A 19,475-nucleotide genomic window follows, 5' to 3' on the forward strand; every position below is an offset into this window, starting at 1 on the left:
ACTGTATTTCTTATAATGCATGGTCATACCATAAGCCTACCCCAAACTGCCTAAATCCTAAGGGCCTTGCTCTTTCATGTCCATTGTCGAGCAGAGGAATACAAGCAGAATGTGTACTGCAAAAGTAAACACTTCAAAAACAGTATTTTTTGCAAAAAAGTTATTAAAATCAGTTTAATGAGTGCCAGGCTAAAAAATGCTGTAACTCAGATCAGTAGCGGCTGAGAAGCAAAAAGGGCAGGGAAGTGGGAGGGAAGCAAAATAAGTCAGCTAATTACCAAATAAAATAAAAATACACTTACCTTGGATCCTGGCGCCATGTCCTCCTCTCTCGGTCCAGGCAGGCAAGAAGACTCCAGTGCAGCGGGACCAGGAAGCAGCAGTAACCAATCCTGGTGCTGCTTTCATGCAGCATGAAAGCAGTGCTAGGATTCGAGGGAGCAGCCTCTCTCGCCACCACCTGAGGGTACTTAAGCCCTCTGCAGTTACTAGGTTAGAGAAGTTTAAACTATGCATGCCTGCCACGTGGAGGGCTGGGACACTCAGCAAAACACGACTACAGGCATTGATGCAGGATATGGGCTGGATGGAGACATCTACACCTGACAGTGCAAAGCTACACAAACTATTATACAGTACACAACTCATTCTCACGCTTGGACAATATATTCATGCCGACCAATTACTATTATCAAATCTCGGTGGCGGATATCTTGCCTAGGGACCTGTGGGATCGTTCTCCAGTAGTTCTGACACTGCGGTTGGGCATAGCCCACTCTCCCTTCCGATGGCGTTTGTCGACATGGCATCTCCATGACCCCCAAAATAAAACTTACATGCATCAGGCCATTATGGCTTATTTTGCTGAGATCCTGGGAAAGGTGAGCTTGGCGGAGACCATCTGGGAGGCTATGAAGCCTACCCTCAGAGGTGTTGACATATCTTTTTGCGCTGTCCAATGGAAAAAGCAACGGGAAGTTTTGCTCCAGACAGAGCCTCAGCTGCTGGACTTTAAGCAGCGGAATAGAGATGTAGACGGCAGACAGATTCGGCGCTAACTCCTTCTCGTGCAACAAACACACAGCAACACACTGCGCGACAAGGCCAGGAAGGCTTAGCTGGCCACGCGCATCCCCAAAAAAATACAGTGGGGGGACAAGTCAAGCTCTCTCCTACATTGCCTATGCCAACAGGGATTCCACCCACCGGCAACACCTGGTATTCTGGGTGGTGATGGCCAAACACAAACGGGCCCAGCCCAGATCGCGTCCAGCTTTGGTACCTACTTTGCTGACCTATATAACATCCAAAGACGCCCTTCCTGAAACCGTGATTCATCATTTCATTTACAACTTACCCAGACTACCCTCAAAATGTTGACATGCCGAGATTGCTGTATTTCCTATGCACGGCAGAACCCCAGACCAACATTCAGCGTAACGTCCTATATCGCTGCTGAATGTGGAGGTCAAGCTCTTTGCCAAAGCCCTTGCTAATCGTATCCTCCCCTTTATGTCTGATCTGGTTCATTCTTACCAGGCAGGTTTTATGCCTTGCAGGGCCACTCACACTGCTGCTGACCGACATAGACAGGGAATTTGATTCATTGGGGTGGACGTATCATTTTGCCCTCCTGCAGTACCTAAACATTGGGCCGCGTCTTATATCATATATTCGACTGCTATTCACGGATCTCACGGCCTCGGTTAGAGTGGCAGGTGCAGTCTCTAACCCCTTCTCCATAGGGTTTGGCACCCATCAAGGATGCCCCCTGTCCCCCTACTTATTTGCCTTGGCACTAGAACCGCTGGCCTCATGGGTCCGAATAGATGCACAGGTCAAGGGATTTGAAACGCCGGGAGGGATAGCAGATCACAACGCCCTGTATGCGGGCGATGTCCTATTCTTTCTATTGGAGCCGCATCGGACAGGACCTCGGTTGGTCTGCACAATGCAGATATTTGGACAGACCTCAGAGTTATATATGAATGCCTGGAAGTCTATATTCTGACCTCTGCTTGGGGGCTTGGAGATGGGCGCATGGGCTGGAAAAGAAAGGATAGCCACAACAGGGTTTAAATATCTTGGGGTCCAAATTGTGTCCTCCCAACCGGTGTCTTGGGACAAAAACCCCCTATCTGGATACGCACCCAGGTCGAGATGAAGTCCTGGGCACATATGCCCCTATCTATACTGGGAAGGTTGGCGATTTTCAAAATGGTGGCACTCCCTCGCCTTCTTTACCAGCTGCAGAATCATCCCTTTCAGTTACCACCCGCCTGGTTCTGACAGCTTAACTAAAGACTGAGCCGCATCCTTTGGAATAATCAGGGCGCTAGAGTAATGCTAAAAATATGCTTTCAGTCTACCTACTGTGGGGGGGTTGCAACCCTGAACATCCATTCATATCACACAGCATTTTATCTCTTGGTGCTGAACGATTGGTGGTACAGGAATAGAAATTACCTGGCATACAAGGCGGAACAGTGGCTCATGGGCAGCGCACTACCGCACTTGCTCCTGCATACTCCAAAAGAGCTTTGACGACTACCACCTGCTATGCGGGGGGTTTCAGAGTATGGAATGAATCTCTGCACAGAATGGGGCAGTGGGCATGACTGACGAGAGAGTCGCCTCTCTGGCAGACCGGCCTTTTGTCACAGGTGTCCACTCTATCGGGGTTTCGGGAATGGGATGTCATAGGTATCTCTACAATGGGAGATTTGATGTGAGGCCCCGTCTTGAAGTCCTTTCAAGAGCTCAAGAAGGAATTTGTGATGCTGCATACTCAATTCTACAAGTACCTGCAATTCCGCCATGCTCTAACACTGTACATCGCGGACCTTCAACCCGGTAGAGGCTAAGGTATTCATGGGCGACTTGGGAGACCACAAGATGGAAAAAATATACCAAACCCTGGTGATGAATCTCTCCGCAACCCTGGACTCACTCCGAGAGATGGCAGACAGACCTTGGTCCCCTTCATAATGACGACTGGACGGAGGCATTAAAATCCCAGAGAGAAGCTGCAATTGCGTCACGCCTAAGACTTATTCAGTTTGAATACATACAGCCTGCTTATTTTACTAGATTTAGGCTGTGGAGGGCAGGCCTAGTAGCTTCTCTATGTGACTACTTTTCTTTTTTACAAAAAGATATCCGAAGAAAAAGTCAGTTGCTGTTTTCCTTTTTCAAACTGCAGCTGTGATTATGCTCTGTTACCTACCTTTCATCCTGGCTGCTGGCAGCATGCATTGCAATATTAGATCTTAAAAGTAAAAGCTTATTAAAGTTGAGCAGCTACATAATTTCTTCAATCAATCAATCAATGACATTTGTAAAGCACATGGCTGCTCCAATGGAAGCCTCTCAGCGCTCAGTAGCAGAGACTGAGAACAATAGCAGGCATATCCTGTCTAATTTTGGTCGAAGAGCCAAGTTGTTTATTGTTACCTAAAGCAATGTTCTGACTCGCCCATGTGAATTTTGATTGGCAGGGTGTTTCAGGCTTCACTGTCAGTACCGTAAATGACCCGCCTCCACGATGGACTTTAGCGAACCTGGGGATACGCAGAAGTCAAAGGTGGTTAGATATCAGGGATCTCTCCTGTTGGCACTTGCCAAGTCTGTTTCTCAGGTAACAGGGGCATTTGCCCTCCAGTGCTCTAAAAGCTAAGGTGAGAGCCTAAAACGTAATCCTTTTGCCATAAGGGGCCAGTGGAGCTGCATCAGAGGGGAATCCCTTCAAGGAGACAAGCAGTTCTAGCTTGCTTCGATGCAGGAGACCCACAATTAAACTGCAGACCAGAAAGATTTCTTGCGCTAGCTGAACGAAAAATGCATCAGCCTCTGCTCTCAGACACAGACAGACCATCAGATGAAGCCATTTCATGATCTCACAGCTGGTCCACTAGAAATCACATTATACAGGCCCAGCCTCGGAGGATCGCCAGCAGCTTCACACACCGGCAAACCAAGCATAGCCTATTGAATCAAGAAAGTGAGGTCTCTGCCACTAAGGCTGAGCTGGTAAGGCGGCATCGAATCCAACACTTTACGACGTCTGTGAAGAACCTCCTTGCACTGATCGCATTGTTTGCACCGGCAAAAAACTGCACCAGGACATAGGCAAAGTACTTTCTTTGAAATTAAACTTTTTCTTTTGATTGCCACCAATCCAAATTCATCTAAAGTTTTTATAATGTTTTCTGTAAAAAATAAGTGTGCATTTCTACATGTTATCATATTCTTATGGTTTTAATTAAAGCTTTTGCATTGCAATGGTTTTTAGTAACTATGCACGTGAAATAAATTAGATTTTGTTTTCTTTTGCATCAGATGAGATGAAGTGTTTTGGAGGAAAGGGACCAGTCGTATTAGCCTGGCAGCTGCATTCCTTATGATCTGGAGTTGGCAGATAAAAAAAACGGGAAGACCCAGAGAGAGGTTGTTGGCATAATCCAGGCGAGATGTCGCAAGAGCATGGACCAGAGTTTTTCGTGTCTCTTTCTGGAGCAAGTGTAGCAGCTTAATAACTGATTTAAACTTCATGATGAAGATTGAATAGATCTGCTTAATCTGGGCCGCAAAGGAGAGGTCAGGATCAAACACAATGCCTATGTTTCTCGCCCCTCGGGCCGACACTGGGAGTGGATTCAGTTCAGCCGGCCACCAGAGATTTCCAGGGGGAGCTTTCTGGCTGAAAAAAAAGACCTCTGAGTTATTCAATTTTAAGAAACTAACGTCTATCCAGTTGACTATTGCTTTTAAACACTCTGGAGAAGGCCAATTCTTAGGGGCATATTATCCAGAACGGCGTTAAAAATTATCGCCGGTTTAGCGGCAGAAAACTGCAGCTAAAACGGCGATAATGGGCTTGATAATATGCCCTTGTGAATTCCAATAGAAGTCCATGTTCTGGTGTGAACAAGGGTTTTCTATTGGAATTCTCCAGGGCATATTATCAAGCCCATTATCGCCGCTTTAGCAGCAGTTTTCTGCCGCTAAACCAGCAATAATTTTAACGCCATTCTTGATAATTTGTCCCATAGTTTTCTAAGACCAAGAACAACAGTTGCATGTCATCTACAAAGGAGACAGAAATATATGCTCTCAGCAAAGTGAAATGTGCATATAACAATAGCTGCAAAACTAAGACTAATGGCATTAACCTCAAACTTTCCCTCCAACTGTTTTTAGGACAAAGCGCAGTGTACAAATAACTTGCTGGATTAAATAGTTGCATGATTAGAATGACAGCAGATTCCTCACAAGGGCCGCTTAAATGTAACATGCACCAACATATTTCTGAACTAGGCAATATCAAAACAGGCGGATCTATGACAGAATATCGACTACAAAAATATCGACCTACAAGAATATCGAGTCAACAATATCGAGGGCAAAAATATCGACATCCTATCTACAACATGGTAAGTACAAAAATATCGAAAAAATAATATCGTTGTAAAAAATATCGATGTTAAAAATATCGATTTTTTTTAAATATATATAAATGTAAAAGTAAGTATATAACACTAATAAATAAAATAAACATATTTAAAAGTATCTAATAATGTTTAAAATTAATAAATAAAAATATATACAGTAAAGATATAATATATATTTGTACTAAACAATAAGTATTAATAATTAATTTACTAAAAATACCCCTTTACCCAAAAACTGAAAACTGACCCTGAACCCTAAAAATACCTCTTTATCCAAGAACTGAAAACTGACCCTGAACCCTAAAAATACCCCTTTACCCATGAACTGAAAACTGACCCTGAACCCTAAAAATACCCCTTTCCCCATGAACTGAAAACTGACCCTGAACCCTAAAAATACCCCTTTCCCCATGAACTGAAAACTGACCCTGAACCCTAAAAATACCCCTTTACTCATGAACTGAAAACTGACCCTGAACCCTAAAAATACCCCTTTACCCATGAACTGAAAACTGACCCTGAACCCTAAAAATACCCCTTTACCCATGAACTGAAAACTGACCCTGAACCCTAAAAATACCCCTTTACCCATGAACTGAAAACTGACCCTGAACCCTAAAAAAACACCCCTTTACCCAAAAACTGAAAACTGACCCTGAACCCTAAAAATACCCCTTTACCCATGAACTGAAAACTGACCCTGAACCCTAAAAATACCCCTTTACCCATGAACTGAAAACTGACCCTGAACACTAAAAATACCCCTTTACCCATGAACTGAAAACTGACCCTGAACACTAAAAATACCCCTTTACCCATGAACTGAAAACTGACCCTGAACACTAAAAATACCCCTTTACCCATGAACTGAAAACTGACCCTGAACCCTAAAAATACCCCTTTACCCAAAAACTGAAAACTGACCCTGAACCCTAAAAACACCCCTTTACCCAAAAACTGAAAACTGCCCCTAAACACTCAAAATACCCCTTTACCCAAAAACCCAAAAATGACCCTGAACCCTAAAAATACTCCTTAACCCAAAGTTAAATAATATTTTTTAATCAGCAATTAATAATTAATTAACAATAACAATAAACTAAATATATTAGCACATAAGCTGTAATTAATATAATTTAATAATTATTATCATTTTTCCCCAATTAATTAATTAACAGTAACTAAAAATTATATATAAATAAATAACTCTAATAATGTAATTAACTTACTAATATTATTTAATTACCAATTAATTACTAATTTAAAATATGTACCAAATTATATTAATTAATTAACTAATTAATATTAATTATTTGCCAATTAATTAGTTATAAATATTTAAAAACATATATTAATTAATTAATTAATATTAAATTACTCCCCACCCTATTCCCCTATAAACCCACATCCCGCTACAGAAAATATATATCAATTAATCAATTAATTATTTCCCAATTAATCAATATTAATTAGCAAATAATTATAATTAATTAATTAATCCTACTAATTATTAATCAACTTACCATAATTAAATTACTTCCCACCCTATTCCCCTATAAACCCACAACCCGCTCCGGTACTAAAACATCAAATTTACTTATAAATTTCTATATTATTATAGAAAATGTATACACATATAATAGTAATTATTTTAAATACTTAAATTAAACATATAACACATACATAATAAAAAACTATAAAATAATACAAATATCGATATTAGTGTCATCGAAATTATTAACATCGATATATATGCTATCGATATTACTAACTTCGATATTACTTACATCGATATTAAGTATTTCGATATTACTTACCTTGGGTCGATATTCTGTCCTACGATATTCTTGCCTTCGATATTATGCTCCTTCGATATTACAGACTCGATATTATGGTAAGTCGATATTTACAACTCGATATTTTGACTGTCTACCAAAACAGGCAGCTGATTAAAATTAAGACAACATTTAAAATATGCCAGCTGATCTCAGAGCCCGCGGCTAGCGATGTCACAAGTCACCAGTAATAGGGAAATTTGAGCCTGGCTTTTTAAAAGTGATTGCAGTCTCGGATATTATGACACCTTTCCAGGAAGACACTATGTGGTATACATGTCAAACCCCATAGGTATAAATGGATATGGCAGGAACTTTAACAAGCCATACACCTTATTAGGAAGGTTTTGCTGCTTTCCCACAATTTTAGTCTCAATTGCAGTCCCTCCACCTATTGTTTCAGAGCTGTAGGGGACCACAACCCTTAAAGGAAAGAAAGGGTGACATCTGTTAGGGAGAGGCAGTCTCTAACTGCACTCACCCCTGCTAAAGTCCCAGAAGGATGGAATGCAAACTCACTAGTGTAGAGTAGGACTGTGCAGTAAATTCAGTTCCGCTCGTGGAATTTGTGGAATTTGGATAATTTCACATTCCACGGAGAACGCGAAAGTGCCCAAAATTCTGCGATCCGCGGCTTCGCGTAATTTTTTTGCTTGTTCGCGCTTCCAAAATGCGTGTTCGCAAGATATTTCCCCCGAGCATGCAAACAGCATTCGCAAACATGAAAAATGCATTGTGAACAGGCGGAACAAGCAATTCCGTGCGTTTTCAGAACTCTGCGTGCTCGCAGAGATTTTTTTACCGTTCACGGAGCTTTGCGTAGTGCGACTATGCAAATTCCGCCCACCCCTAGTGTAGAGTATGACTGTCTACGCCTGGGATCATTGCTCACTGTAGCAGAGAACCACTTGACTAACACTGTAGTGAGGTGTGATTCCTCCCTGGGGAAGTATCCTCGGTTGGCAGTATCTTGAATGGACCTACACAGGTATTGGAAGCCACCTTGTCCCCTACAGGGCCAATGTGGTCTTGCACATTGATGGGAACATTTACTTGTTCAAGGAGGAATATTGTGATTTGCATGGAGGGAGTCACACCCAATTAAAGCGTGTTAATTATTATGTATTTATTATTTTGATTTTGCAAGTGCTGGAACCATATTGCACATTATATATTTCACCAGGCATCCATTTTATTTATATTATTATTATTCCTATTGTTATTATTTCCGTTTTTATAGAGCGTACACTTCGCCGACAGGCATGCTGGTGCTAATCTACCACAATATTAACACTAAAGCAATGCATTTGTAAATAAAAATGCTTCGTAAAAGCTAAGTGGTCTGAAGTGAGGGACACGTGTAAAGGAAGAGCATGCACCACATCTGCCCTTGATCGGATGTGGCTGAAAAACGAAGATTGTGACTAGGTATGTGCATTACATTATGGATGGATTCCCGACTCTGGCCATCTACGACGAACACAATGTGACTTAAACCTAATACACTTCTCAATTGGTGACCAATGTCATTGACAAGAGGTTGGGAAACAGATGCCATATCCTAGATAAGCCACATTTTATGAAGCTATTTCAGAAGAGAGTGGTAAAGTGAATTACAGTAATCCAAACGCAATCCAAAGAGTGCTCGAGCAACTGTCAAACTTTGATGAAAAAGTTGTAAAGGGATGATTGCCCTTAACAGTCTCCGATGCAAACAAGACAAAAAGATCGTTTCTTTGATTTGAAACTGCTAAAGATTGTTCATGTCGGCACGGCAGTATGTGTAATACAGCTTTTATTTGTATGTCCTTCGTGATGTTAGTAGTAAAGAAACATATAGGGCTCGATTCCGATCCGGTAAAATGTGCTCCGAATCGTCGTACGGAGCAATTTTCCCCGTACGAATCGTACCCGTACACGTCCCCGTACGTACGACGAAGTACGATCCGTACCAGGAGCCAAAGACCGTACGAGTCGTACAGGACTCCGTACGACTAAAATATCCGTACGAGTCTCACTCGGAACGCGCTGTACGTGACATCGCTACGGGTCGCGGCTGGTTTTTACGACCCAGCAAGTACGATTCGTGTCGGGTACGCAACGTACGAGCCTTTTTTTTACAGGAGCTGGAAACAGCCGTAAACGCATAGTTCGCGCCGAAACAAGTACAGAACGCCCACCCCCGGGGACGCCGCGTACCCCACATAATCGCCGGGGTATGCGCCGTACCCCTGCGATCATGTGGGGTACGCGCCGTACACCCAGCGTACATGGGGTACGCACCGTACCCCATGTACGATGGGTGTACGGTGCGCACCCCATGTACGCTGGGTGTACGGCGCGTACCCCACATGATCGCAGGGGTACGGCGCGTACCCCGGGTATCATATGGGGTACGCGGCGTACGGTGTGTATGTGATTGAGCGCTTTTCCGTACGGATCGCCCTTACCTGACGCGGACCGTACGAATAGCCTCCTGGTCACCCGGTCCGGATCGTACTCGCCGGGTCGTACGGTGTGTTTACGATTCGTACGGAAACGGCTCCGGATACGAATCGTACGGGGATTTTTTTTTACCGGATCGGAATCGAGCCCATAATGTGTTGAGGTAGGGTTGAACGTTATCTTTAGATTGGCTGCAGTTTTTTAAAGATTTTCTTAATAGTTTATCAGAAGTATGTTTTTAGGAAACCTGTCTCCATTGCTTCGCAGAATGGAAGCATCTCGAACATGTACATGTTTACGTTCATTATAGAATGTGTAACCTTAATATAAGCTTGTGTGTCAGATATGAACTTTAGTCTCATGTTTATAACAAGCATTGGCAAAGCCAATAGGTTTGTCATTAGCCACCATTCTTTTAACAATTCTTGTTTTGTTTTGTCATGACTTTTGCAAAATGCATGCTGGAGTGGGTGAAAGAAAAATGTGAATGGCACAACCAGACTAATGGATGAGGTCTGGCTGAAAACTCCTATAAAGTAACTAAGTTATACCCATAATTTCAGTATAATCAAATAATAATATAATAATAATCCACATTTGTAAAGCGCACAATCACCCGTAAGGGTCTCTAGGCGCTGGGGGCTGTCGGGAAGATAATGCAATCCAGAGTTACATGGTGCTGGGCTAATCTGCCGCCGGTGCCAGGGTTCAAACCGTGATCCCCAGATTCCGGAGTCAGTCGCCCTAGCCGCGGCGCCACACCTCTCCCCTTAGTTTTAAGAAACACAGACCTAAAAGGTAAATCAGTCTAGCATTAGCTGTCACCCCCTGGCCTTTTGGAAAGAAAGCAAGAAAAAAGGAGGAGGGGGCAAAGAAAAGGAGAAACGAAGAAGGAAATGAAGAAAGAGGAAGGCAAGAAAGAGAAAAAATGAAGAAAATTAAAGGAAAGCAATGAAAAAAAGATAAGAAGGAAGAAAGGACAGAACAAAGGAAATATGAAAGGAAAGAAATAAGTAATTACGGTAGACAGCTTGGGTTGTAAAGATATAGCACCCTCGTGAACCTATATGCAGAGTTCATTTGAGCTGCTGGTATGGTGTGAAAAAGTAGCACAGGCCACTTCAAAAGGAATTCACAACATCATTACTAGGAAACAGAAACTCATAAAGCTGGATTGTGCCCTGTAATCAACGACCTTATGTGTGGACATGCTCCTTATGTAAGATTTTAATGCAGTGACTCAAAGTGAAGTTAGCTAGTGGCTGAAGTAGGCTGACCCATTGCCTCATTCTGTATGCTGTAGTAGGCGGTAGCAAATTGTAAATGACAACAACAGACTTGGTCAATACCAGACCTAAAGAAACATTACCCTTGTCTACTAGTTTTGCCTTTATTTGGATTTACCGCCAATTAAAAGTATTGCACATAATATATTGCATATATAAGTTGTTACTGATGGGATTCAACATTTTAGGGTTAGTGTTGACCTTGGAGAGATAGCAAAGGAGACATTGAGTGTGGATGTTGCACCACTAGTGTGGGATTTCCTCATTAGTCCTATATCATTTTTAGGTTCTTGTCCTGGGTGTCAGAAATTCACTATACATTATTTCAGGGGACCAATGAATTTCTGTCCACAAAGCCATCTATTATCATGATTTAAGCAGTTTATTTAAAATGGCTCCTATTGGCTTCAAGTCACATTAAAAAGATGCAGTATGTTTCTATTGTTAGGCCCTGATTGCAGATCACATGCAGTGTTATTCCTCTATCCGTCGATGAATGTAAGTGTCTTGATGTTCCTGCGCCCATGATTACTAGCACAGCCACCCCTTTCATGTCCCCTCATGCCCTACGGCTCTACAGATCATGGAAGCTCCTTCCTGCCTTCTACTAGACTCCACTGTCCTGACATCCTCCTCTCCACTGTCCTACACCCTCTCAGATCCCTGCCCTGCAGTGGCGCATTGCTCAGAGCTTAAAATAAATGGGAGGTCAAGACAACGTTATTTGGCCAGAATGGGGATTCACATCCATTTTTAAACCTGTGAGATCAGATCTGCATGTTAATAACCATTAGAGGCGGTTTACCCAATAATTACGCAGTTCATAGGTGAAACTACCACCTGGAACTGGTCATTTCGGAGTATGTGCCTGTATGACTGTGTTCTGTGTATGTATGTGCTCCCTGTAAATTGTCAGTGCGCAAAGGTCCCTATGTATGTTTTGTCTGTATGTGCACAATCAATCAATCAATCAATCAGTGGCACTTATTAAGCGCGCTACATACCCGTAGGGTTTCAAGGCGCTGGGGGGGGGGGGGGGGGGGGGGGGGTGCCGCTACTGCTCGAACAGCCAGGTCTTCAGCTTCTTCCTGAAGGAGAGGTGGTCTTGGGTCCGGCGCAGGTCGGACGGGAGGGAGTTCCAGGTCTTGGCGGCCAGGTAGGAGAAGGACCTTCCTCCTGTGGTCGCTCTTCGGATGCGGGGGACGGCGGCGAGGGCGTGGTTGGCTGATCGGAGGTGGCGTTTGGGAGCGTAGAAGTTGACTCGGCTGTTGAGGTAGCTCGGGCCTTGGTCGTGTAGGGCTTTGTGTGCGTGGGTCAGGAGGCGGAAGGTGATTCTCTTGTTGACGGGGAGCCAGTGAAGGTCTCTCAGGTGTCCGGAGATGTGGCTGGATCGTGGGATGTCGAGGATAAGTCTGGCTGAGGCGTTTTGGATCCGCTGGAGTCTCTTCTGGAGCTTGACGGTGGTCCCGGCGTAGAGGGCGTTGCCGTAGTCCAGTCGGCTGGTGACGAGGGCCTGGGTGACGGTCTTCCTGGTCTCTGTGGGGATCCACCAGAAGATCTTCCGTAGCATGCGTAGGATGTTGAAGCACGCCGAGGAGACGCTGTTGACTTGCCTGGTCATGGCGAGGGAGGAGTCCAGGATGAAGCCCAGGTTTCGTGCATGGTCTGTCGGTTTGGGTGCGGTGCCCAGGGCGGGAGGCCACCAGGAGTCGTCCCAGGCGGAGGGTGAGGAGCCCAGGATGAGGACCTCCGTCTTGTCCGAGTTCAGTTTCAGGCGGCTGGTCGTCATCCACTCGGCTACCTCTCTCATCCCTTCGTGCAGGTTGGCTCTGGCGGCGGCGGGGTCGTTGGTCAGGGAGAGGATCAGCTGGGTGTCGTCGGCGTAGGAGATTATGCTGAGGTGGTGTTTGCGTACGATGGCCGCGAGGGGGCTCATGTAGACGTTGAAGAGGGTGGGGCTCAGTGATGATCCTTGGGGGACGCCGCAGATGACTTCGGAGGCCTCTGACTTGTACGGTGGTAGGCGGACTCTCTGTGTTCTTCCGTCGAGGAAGGAGGTGATCCATTCCAGCGCCTTGTCCTGGATTCCGATGTTGCTGAGGCGCCGTACTAGAGTGCGGTGGCAGACCGTGTCGAATGCTGCGGAGAGGTCTAGGAGGATGAGGGCCGCTGTTTCTCCATTGTCCATCAGGGCTCGGATGTCATCGGTGGCGGCGATGAGGGCGGTCTCGGTGCTGTGTTTGGCTCGGAATCCGGACTGTGAAGGGTCGAGGGATCCGTTCGTCTCGAGGAAGGCGGCCATCTGCTTGTTGACGGTCTTCTCGATGACTTTGGCTGGAAACGGGAGAAGCGAGATGGGGCGGTAGTTCTTGAGGTCGGTGGGGTCCGCTGTTGGTTTCTTGAGGAGAGCGCTGAGCTCGGCGTGTTTCCAGCCTTCAGGGAAGATGGCGGTGTCGAAGGAGGTGTTGATGATGTCTCGCAGGTGGGGTGCGATGACAGCGTCGGCTTTGTTGAAGACGTGGTGAGGGCAGGGGTCGGTCGGTGATCCGGAGTGGATGGAGTTCATCGTGCGGATGGTGTCTTCGGTGCTGATCGGGGTCCAGGCGTGGAGGGTGGTGTTGGGGGGGGGTGGCTGGTCGGTCGTGGTGTGCGTTGGTTGGTTGTTGAAGCTGCTGTGTATGTCCGCGATCTTGTTGTGGAAGTATGAGGCGAGGGAGTTGCAGAGGTCTTGCGATGGGGTGATGTCGTTGTTTCCTGCGCTGGGGTTGGAAAGCTCTTTCACGATGTTGAAGAGTTCCTTGCAGTTGTGTGCGTTGTTGTCCAGCCGGTCCTTGAATGCTGTTTTCTTGGCGGCGCGGATCAGCTGGTGGTGTTTCCGGGTGGCAAGTTTGTAGGAGGTCCTGTTGTTCGTTGTCGGTTCCCTTTTCCAGACTTTCTCTAGGGCTCGGCAGTTCTTCTTGGAGCTCTTGAGTTCGTCGGTGAACCAAGGGGCCTTCTTGCTGCCGGGTCTGCTAGGCGGGGTCCTCAGTGGGGCGAGTTCGTCCGCGCAGTTGCTGATCCACTTCGTGAGGTAGTCGGCGGCCTGGCTGGGGTTCGCTGAGCTGGCAGGAGGGTGTTGGCTCAGGGAGGTGGCGAGTTGGTCTGCTGTGATCTTGTTCCAGCTTCTGCGGGCGGCCTGTTGCTGGTGTTGGTGGGTCGTCGTTCTCTTGAAGGTGAAGTGGATGCAGCTGTGGTCCGTCCATTGAAGCTCTGTGGCGTGGCTGAAGTCGATGTCTGTGCTGGATGAGAAGACGGCGTCGAGTGTGTGTCCGGCGAGGTGGGTGGGGGTGGACACCAGTTGCTTGAGTCCCAGGTTGGCGAGGTTGTCGAGCAGGGTGCTGGTGTTGCGGTCGTTGTTGTTCTCCAGATGGAAATTGAGGTCTCCCAGGAGGATGTAGTCAGCGGAGGGGAGGGCATGCGGGCTGACGAAGTCGGCGATGTCCTCGCTGAATTGCGTGCGTGGTCCAGGGGGTCGGTAGATCAGGGTGCCTCTGAGGGTGGTGTTCGGGTTGGTGTGGATCTGGAAATGCAGGTGTTCGGCGCTGGTCAGGGTGTTGTCGATGCTGGTCGTGAGACGGATGGTGTTCCTGTGGATGATGGCGATGCCTCCTCCCATCTGGTTGGCGTTTCGGTCCCTCCGGACGATCTTGTAGCCCTCTGGGATAGCGATGGCGATGTCGGGAGCTGAAGAGGCGTTCATCCAGGTCTCCGTGAGGAAGGCAACGTCAGGGGCTGTGGCGTCTAGGAGGTTCCAGAGTTCGATGGCATGTCTGTGGACGGAGCGGGTGTTGAGCAGGATGCACATATGCCTGTAGGCCAGTTGGTCTGTGTTCATGGATCTCTGTACATATGGCGCTCTTTGCACATTAGTGTCTGTTTATGTGCTAGTATTCGTGCCAATGGATGATGACAGGTGTGTACATGTATGGGTGAATATTGCATCCATCACAATTGTTTTTGTGTGACTACAATATACATCCTGCTAGTTTTGACAACATGTATTTTGAGTTTCACTCGGTTTTACAACCTTTCTGCTTGGTGGCCATTTTCCAAATGTTATTTTCATGACCTTGGGGCAGATGTATCAAGTGTTTTGCATGTCGCAAATGCTGCGAATCGCAATTTCGCATATTAAGAATTTGCATGCTTGTGAATTCTTAGTGTGCGAGAAGTGTTTTTTCGCAGAAGAAATAGCGATTTCTAATATTGCATTTCGCTAAGTTTGCGAAAATCGCAAATAAGAAATCGCAAGGCAAGAAATCGCATCAATATATAAGAAAAAATCGCAAATCGCATTTTAAGAAATCGCAATTAACACCAAGTAGAAGCAGGTGGTAAAAAAAAATGATATAAAAAGGCTCCCAGAATGCATTTTCTTTCTTTCCAAAATGGCGGGACTGTACCTGATTGCCAGGAGGCTGCGCATTCAAGCTCTTGCCCAGAGAAGACAAAGACAGGAGAGAATCTTCAGAATACGCACTACGCTGTTCCAGCAGACTCCGGAGGAGATCTATGAAAAATACAGGCTACATCCTCACACCATTCTTGACCTGATAAATGAATTGGAACCTTTTTTGGCACACCCAACAGGCAGAACACAATCAATACCAACACATGTGCAGGTATTGTGCTCACTCCACCTTTTGGCTTCTGGCTCTTTCCAAACTGTAATTGCAGAAGTTGGTGGAGTGTCACAGAGTGCCCTATCACGTTTTTTTCATGTATTCCTGGATGCAATGCTAAGTAGACTCCAACATCATAAATATTTCTCAAATGCACAACAAGCCACATTGCCATCACTCCACCTGCAGCCATAGAATATGTATTTCGGAATAGAAAAAGCTACCACTCCCTAAACATCCAGATCATAAGCAATACCAAAAACATTATCAATGACATTGTAGCAAAGTTTCCAGGGAGTACACATGACTCTTACATCTTCAGACATAGCGAAATTCATAGACGTCTTAGTGCTGGTCAGTTTGGAGATGGATACCTGCTAGGTAAGTAACACACATGCAAACATCCATCCATCAACATGGAATGGGACATACAGTTACTTTTTTCTCTCTAACTTGCAGGTGATAGTGCCTACGCAGTGCGTGATTTCATACTTACCCCATACTTAAATCCTGCAAATGCAAGTGAAAGACGGTACAACAGGGCACACCGGTCGACACGTGGGGTAATTGAACGTACTTTTGGAATATTGAAAAGCCGTTTCAGATGCATACACAAAAGTGGAGGTGCATTGCAGTACAATCCAGAGACATCTTGCAAAATTGTGACAGCATGTGCAATGCTGCATAACATGGTAATTCGCAAAGGCACAGACATTGAAGGGAGTGACTCTGACTCATCAGATGATGATGATAACCCTCCACCAAGAATGGCAGTGGCAGGAGTAGGAGCCATGGCTGGCCGTCAAAGAAGGACAGAGATTACACGTAATTGTTTTTAGGTAAGAAAAAAACTATACACCAATTGAAGTTTGCTATTGTTCTTTTAATTCACAACATGCAAACTGTAGTACTATATGTTTGACTCATTTCTTAGAATTTTTGTAAAATGAAATATCCATATTTGGTAAAGAAAAGAAAAAAATTACTCAATGCATTTCTGCTGCATAGGTTATTGATCACAAAGTCATTTTTTACGCTGGTGGGTGGAAGCATGTTGCTCCTGTGGAGGCATGGCCTCATGCTCAGGTCCGGTGGTGGAACGCCGACCACTTCTGCATTGCACCATTATGTTAGTTGGGGTAGGGTTGCTACTACTCCTACTGGAGTTGTCCTCGCTTTCTCCAGAGCATAGTAGAGCGGCTGCACCTGAGTTGGTGGTTTGCATGCTTTCCAAAACCAATGTCATTTTGTCCACACTCTTTGCCACTGCACGTGTGCAGTCACTTAATTCTCGCTGTATGTTGATACTGCGCCGTGTGAAATTGCTGGGGACTGCACATAGCCTGTTGATTGCCTTGGTGTATGTATGCATTCTATCTTGCGCAGCCTGTGCAGCTCTGTTTCGTGCTTTCTCAGTTTTAACAAGTGTCACGCAGAGTTTGTCAATTGAAGCAGCCATGCTTTCCTGGTTTTTGTTAGATTTTAGTAGCTGCCTATTAATTTATCTGAGTGCCTTGTGTTGCAGGAGCTGCACCTGAAGCATGTTCTGCTCAAGGCCTGCGAACACTGTGCCTCCTTCACTTTGTCCTGTGTTGCTCCCACATGCCTCCAGACGGAATGAGCGTGCCCTCCTTGGAGTTTGGGATTGCTGTTGTGCGTCCTGAGAGGACACTGTAATTGTCTCATTGGGGACTGATTCAACTTCGGAATTTTCTTCCTCTCCCATTGGTTCCAGAGGTGCAACACGTCTGCGCTTCCTGTGTATGTTCAGATGTTGTACAGGGGCATCAGTGACTTCCTCTTCATTATCTGACGTCACATGAGGAGGAGAAATTTCAAAATCATTCTGTGTCCTGGACTCTCTTGTATGTTCTGTGGATGTAGAGTGTGAAATATGAATTTGTGTTCATGTAAAATTAAATGATTTCATAGCAGACTACTACTTGTACTACACTGCTTCAGCATGCCAAAGTACTACTTGGTAAAATACCATGAGTTACTATGATTATAAGTGTTACAATCTCAATAGGACTACCACTCCCATAATGCATTGCTCACTTCTGGTTTTACAATGTAAGTGGAGTACTATTTATCTGACTAAGAGTTTATGCACAACACACACGCACATTCTTTGCACACATACATGGAATCAATTTGCATTCATCTTACCTTGTGTAGTTGCTGTGGGTTCAGAGCTATCAATGGTAGCCACTCCACTCACACTTTCAGGTAACAGTGTGGATTTAATAAGTTCCTCATGGGGTGTGGGTTGGTCCACAGCAGAAGTTCCACCACCTGTTTGGTTTGCCTCTTTGATTCTCTCAGCAAGTCTCTCTTTAGATCTGAGTCTCATGTCATACCACCTTTTTTTTATTTCCTCAATGGAGAGAGTGGTGACTCCTACAGAGTTAACTTTCTCCTGGATCTCCAGCCAGATTTTTCTTTTCCTGGAGTCAGGTACTTCCAGTGCTTTTTTACCAAACAGGTCTTCATGGTTACACAACATTTCTTCAATGAGCACTTCTTGCTCCTTTTCCGAAAACTTCTGCTTTCTTTTCCTCTTTTCCAATGCCATTTCCTCCTGTGCCTTCTGTGACTCCGTTGCTCTCCAAACAGGTCTGCTCTGCCTCAGCACACTCTTCCAACTGCCACTGGGTGTGGCTCTGGGTAGCAGGTGCAGGCAATCACTGGAACTTCCTGGTTGTGATGTCATCAGGCTGTTCCTGCATTGCATGATTCCCGTTTTTGCGATTTCTTAAATTGCGAAATTCGCTACTTAAGAAATCGCAAATTTATCGCAAAAAAATCTGCAATTTTTAAGAAATCGCACAGTTCTCGCAGAATTCTTCATACATCCCATTTTGAGATTCCGAAATTGCGATTCGCAAAAAATCGCAATTACGGACTCGCAAAATGGATTCTTGATACATCTGCCCCCTTATTTATGCAAGAAGAGTTAAGTATAGTCCGCATGTTGTGGGGCAACTGCCTCCAATAAAAGTATTTAAACCTGTAGTATATTTAAAGCGGCATAACTTGAGTTTGAGCGAAGATGAGCATCAGGGGAAGGGCACAAGTAGGGGGGACATGCAGGTGGACAGCGTCCAACCACTATTTTCACAGGTTGGACGCTATCCACCCAATCAAGAAGTTAAGCACCACTAATAAATTCTGAACTCGCCCGGTGTAATTTGCAAACACCAGTACACATTCAGCAGCACCTCCACATTGTCTGCTTTCGAACAGCAACAACTGTCTTGCAGGCGGGGAGTGGCTGTCTTACTTCAGACTCCAGTTGGGTTCATAACAAAGTCCCAATTTAGGGGCCATTAGGCCTCCTTTTGTTCAAGTATCCTGGCTGGGAGCGATCTGGTGATGCAAATGCAGTGGAGAGGAAACAAAGGCATGGCTTTTTAGCACTTTACATGTAATTAAGAAAACACATTTTTGTATATGAGAGATTTGCATGCACTGTAAGAATTTCAGATGTGTAAGAATGTCCTAGTGTTTACAGAAAATAATTTAAATACTAGTTTAAATGTATTTTACAGCACTACTCATCCCTAGGCATGGTGTTAGAGTGCTTGAGAGCCTACATACTCATTACATTGTCATTAAATCATATACGTTTGAAAATCTAAGTACAGGATGTGTCACATAAAACAGTGAGGGTTACAAGGTGTAGGAGTCACATATCATCCTTTATAGCTCAATATAGTAGAAGGATTACAATTCAACTATAAGTAACAAAAATATCTGTGTTAAAAGCAGTAACACACTTACCTACCTACATAAAAT

The 19,475-nt window shown here is 44.9% G+C and overlaps 1 protein-coding gene across 1 annotated transcript; it reads right to left on the reverse strand.

Moving 5' to 3' along the window:
- Positions 1-17,178: 17,178 nt before the first annotated feature.
- LOC147707067 (uncharacterized) lies at positions 17,179-18,411 on the reverse strand. Its single transcript, XM_086925622.1, has 2 exons — positions 17,847-18,411; positions 17,179-17,549 (listed from the first exon to the last, which is right to left on the reverse strand). Exons 1-2 carry the CDS (start codon positions 18,409-18,411, stop codon positions 17,179-17,181), a joined length of 936 nt encoding a protein of 311 aa, XP_086781748.1.
- Between the last annotated feature and the right edge of the window lie 1,064 nt (positions 18,412-19,475).

The sequence above is a fragment of the Lissotriton vulgaris genome, chromosome 6 (genome assembly GCF_964263255.1).
Source record: "Lissotriton vulgaris chromosome 6, aLisVul1.2, whole genome shotgun sequence".
In the NCBI taxonomy this organism is placed as follows: Eukaryota; Metazoa; Chordata; class Amphibia; order Caudata; family Salamandridae; genus Lissotriton; species Lissotriton vulgaris.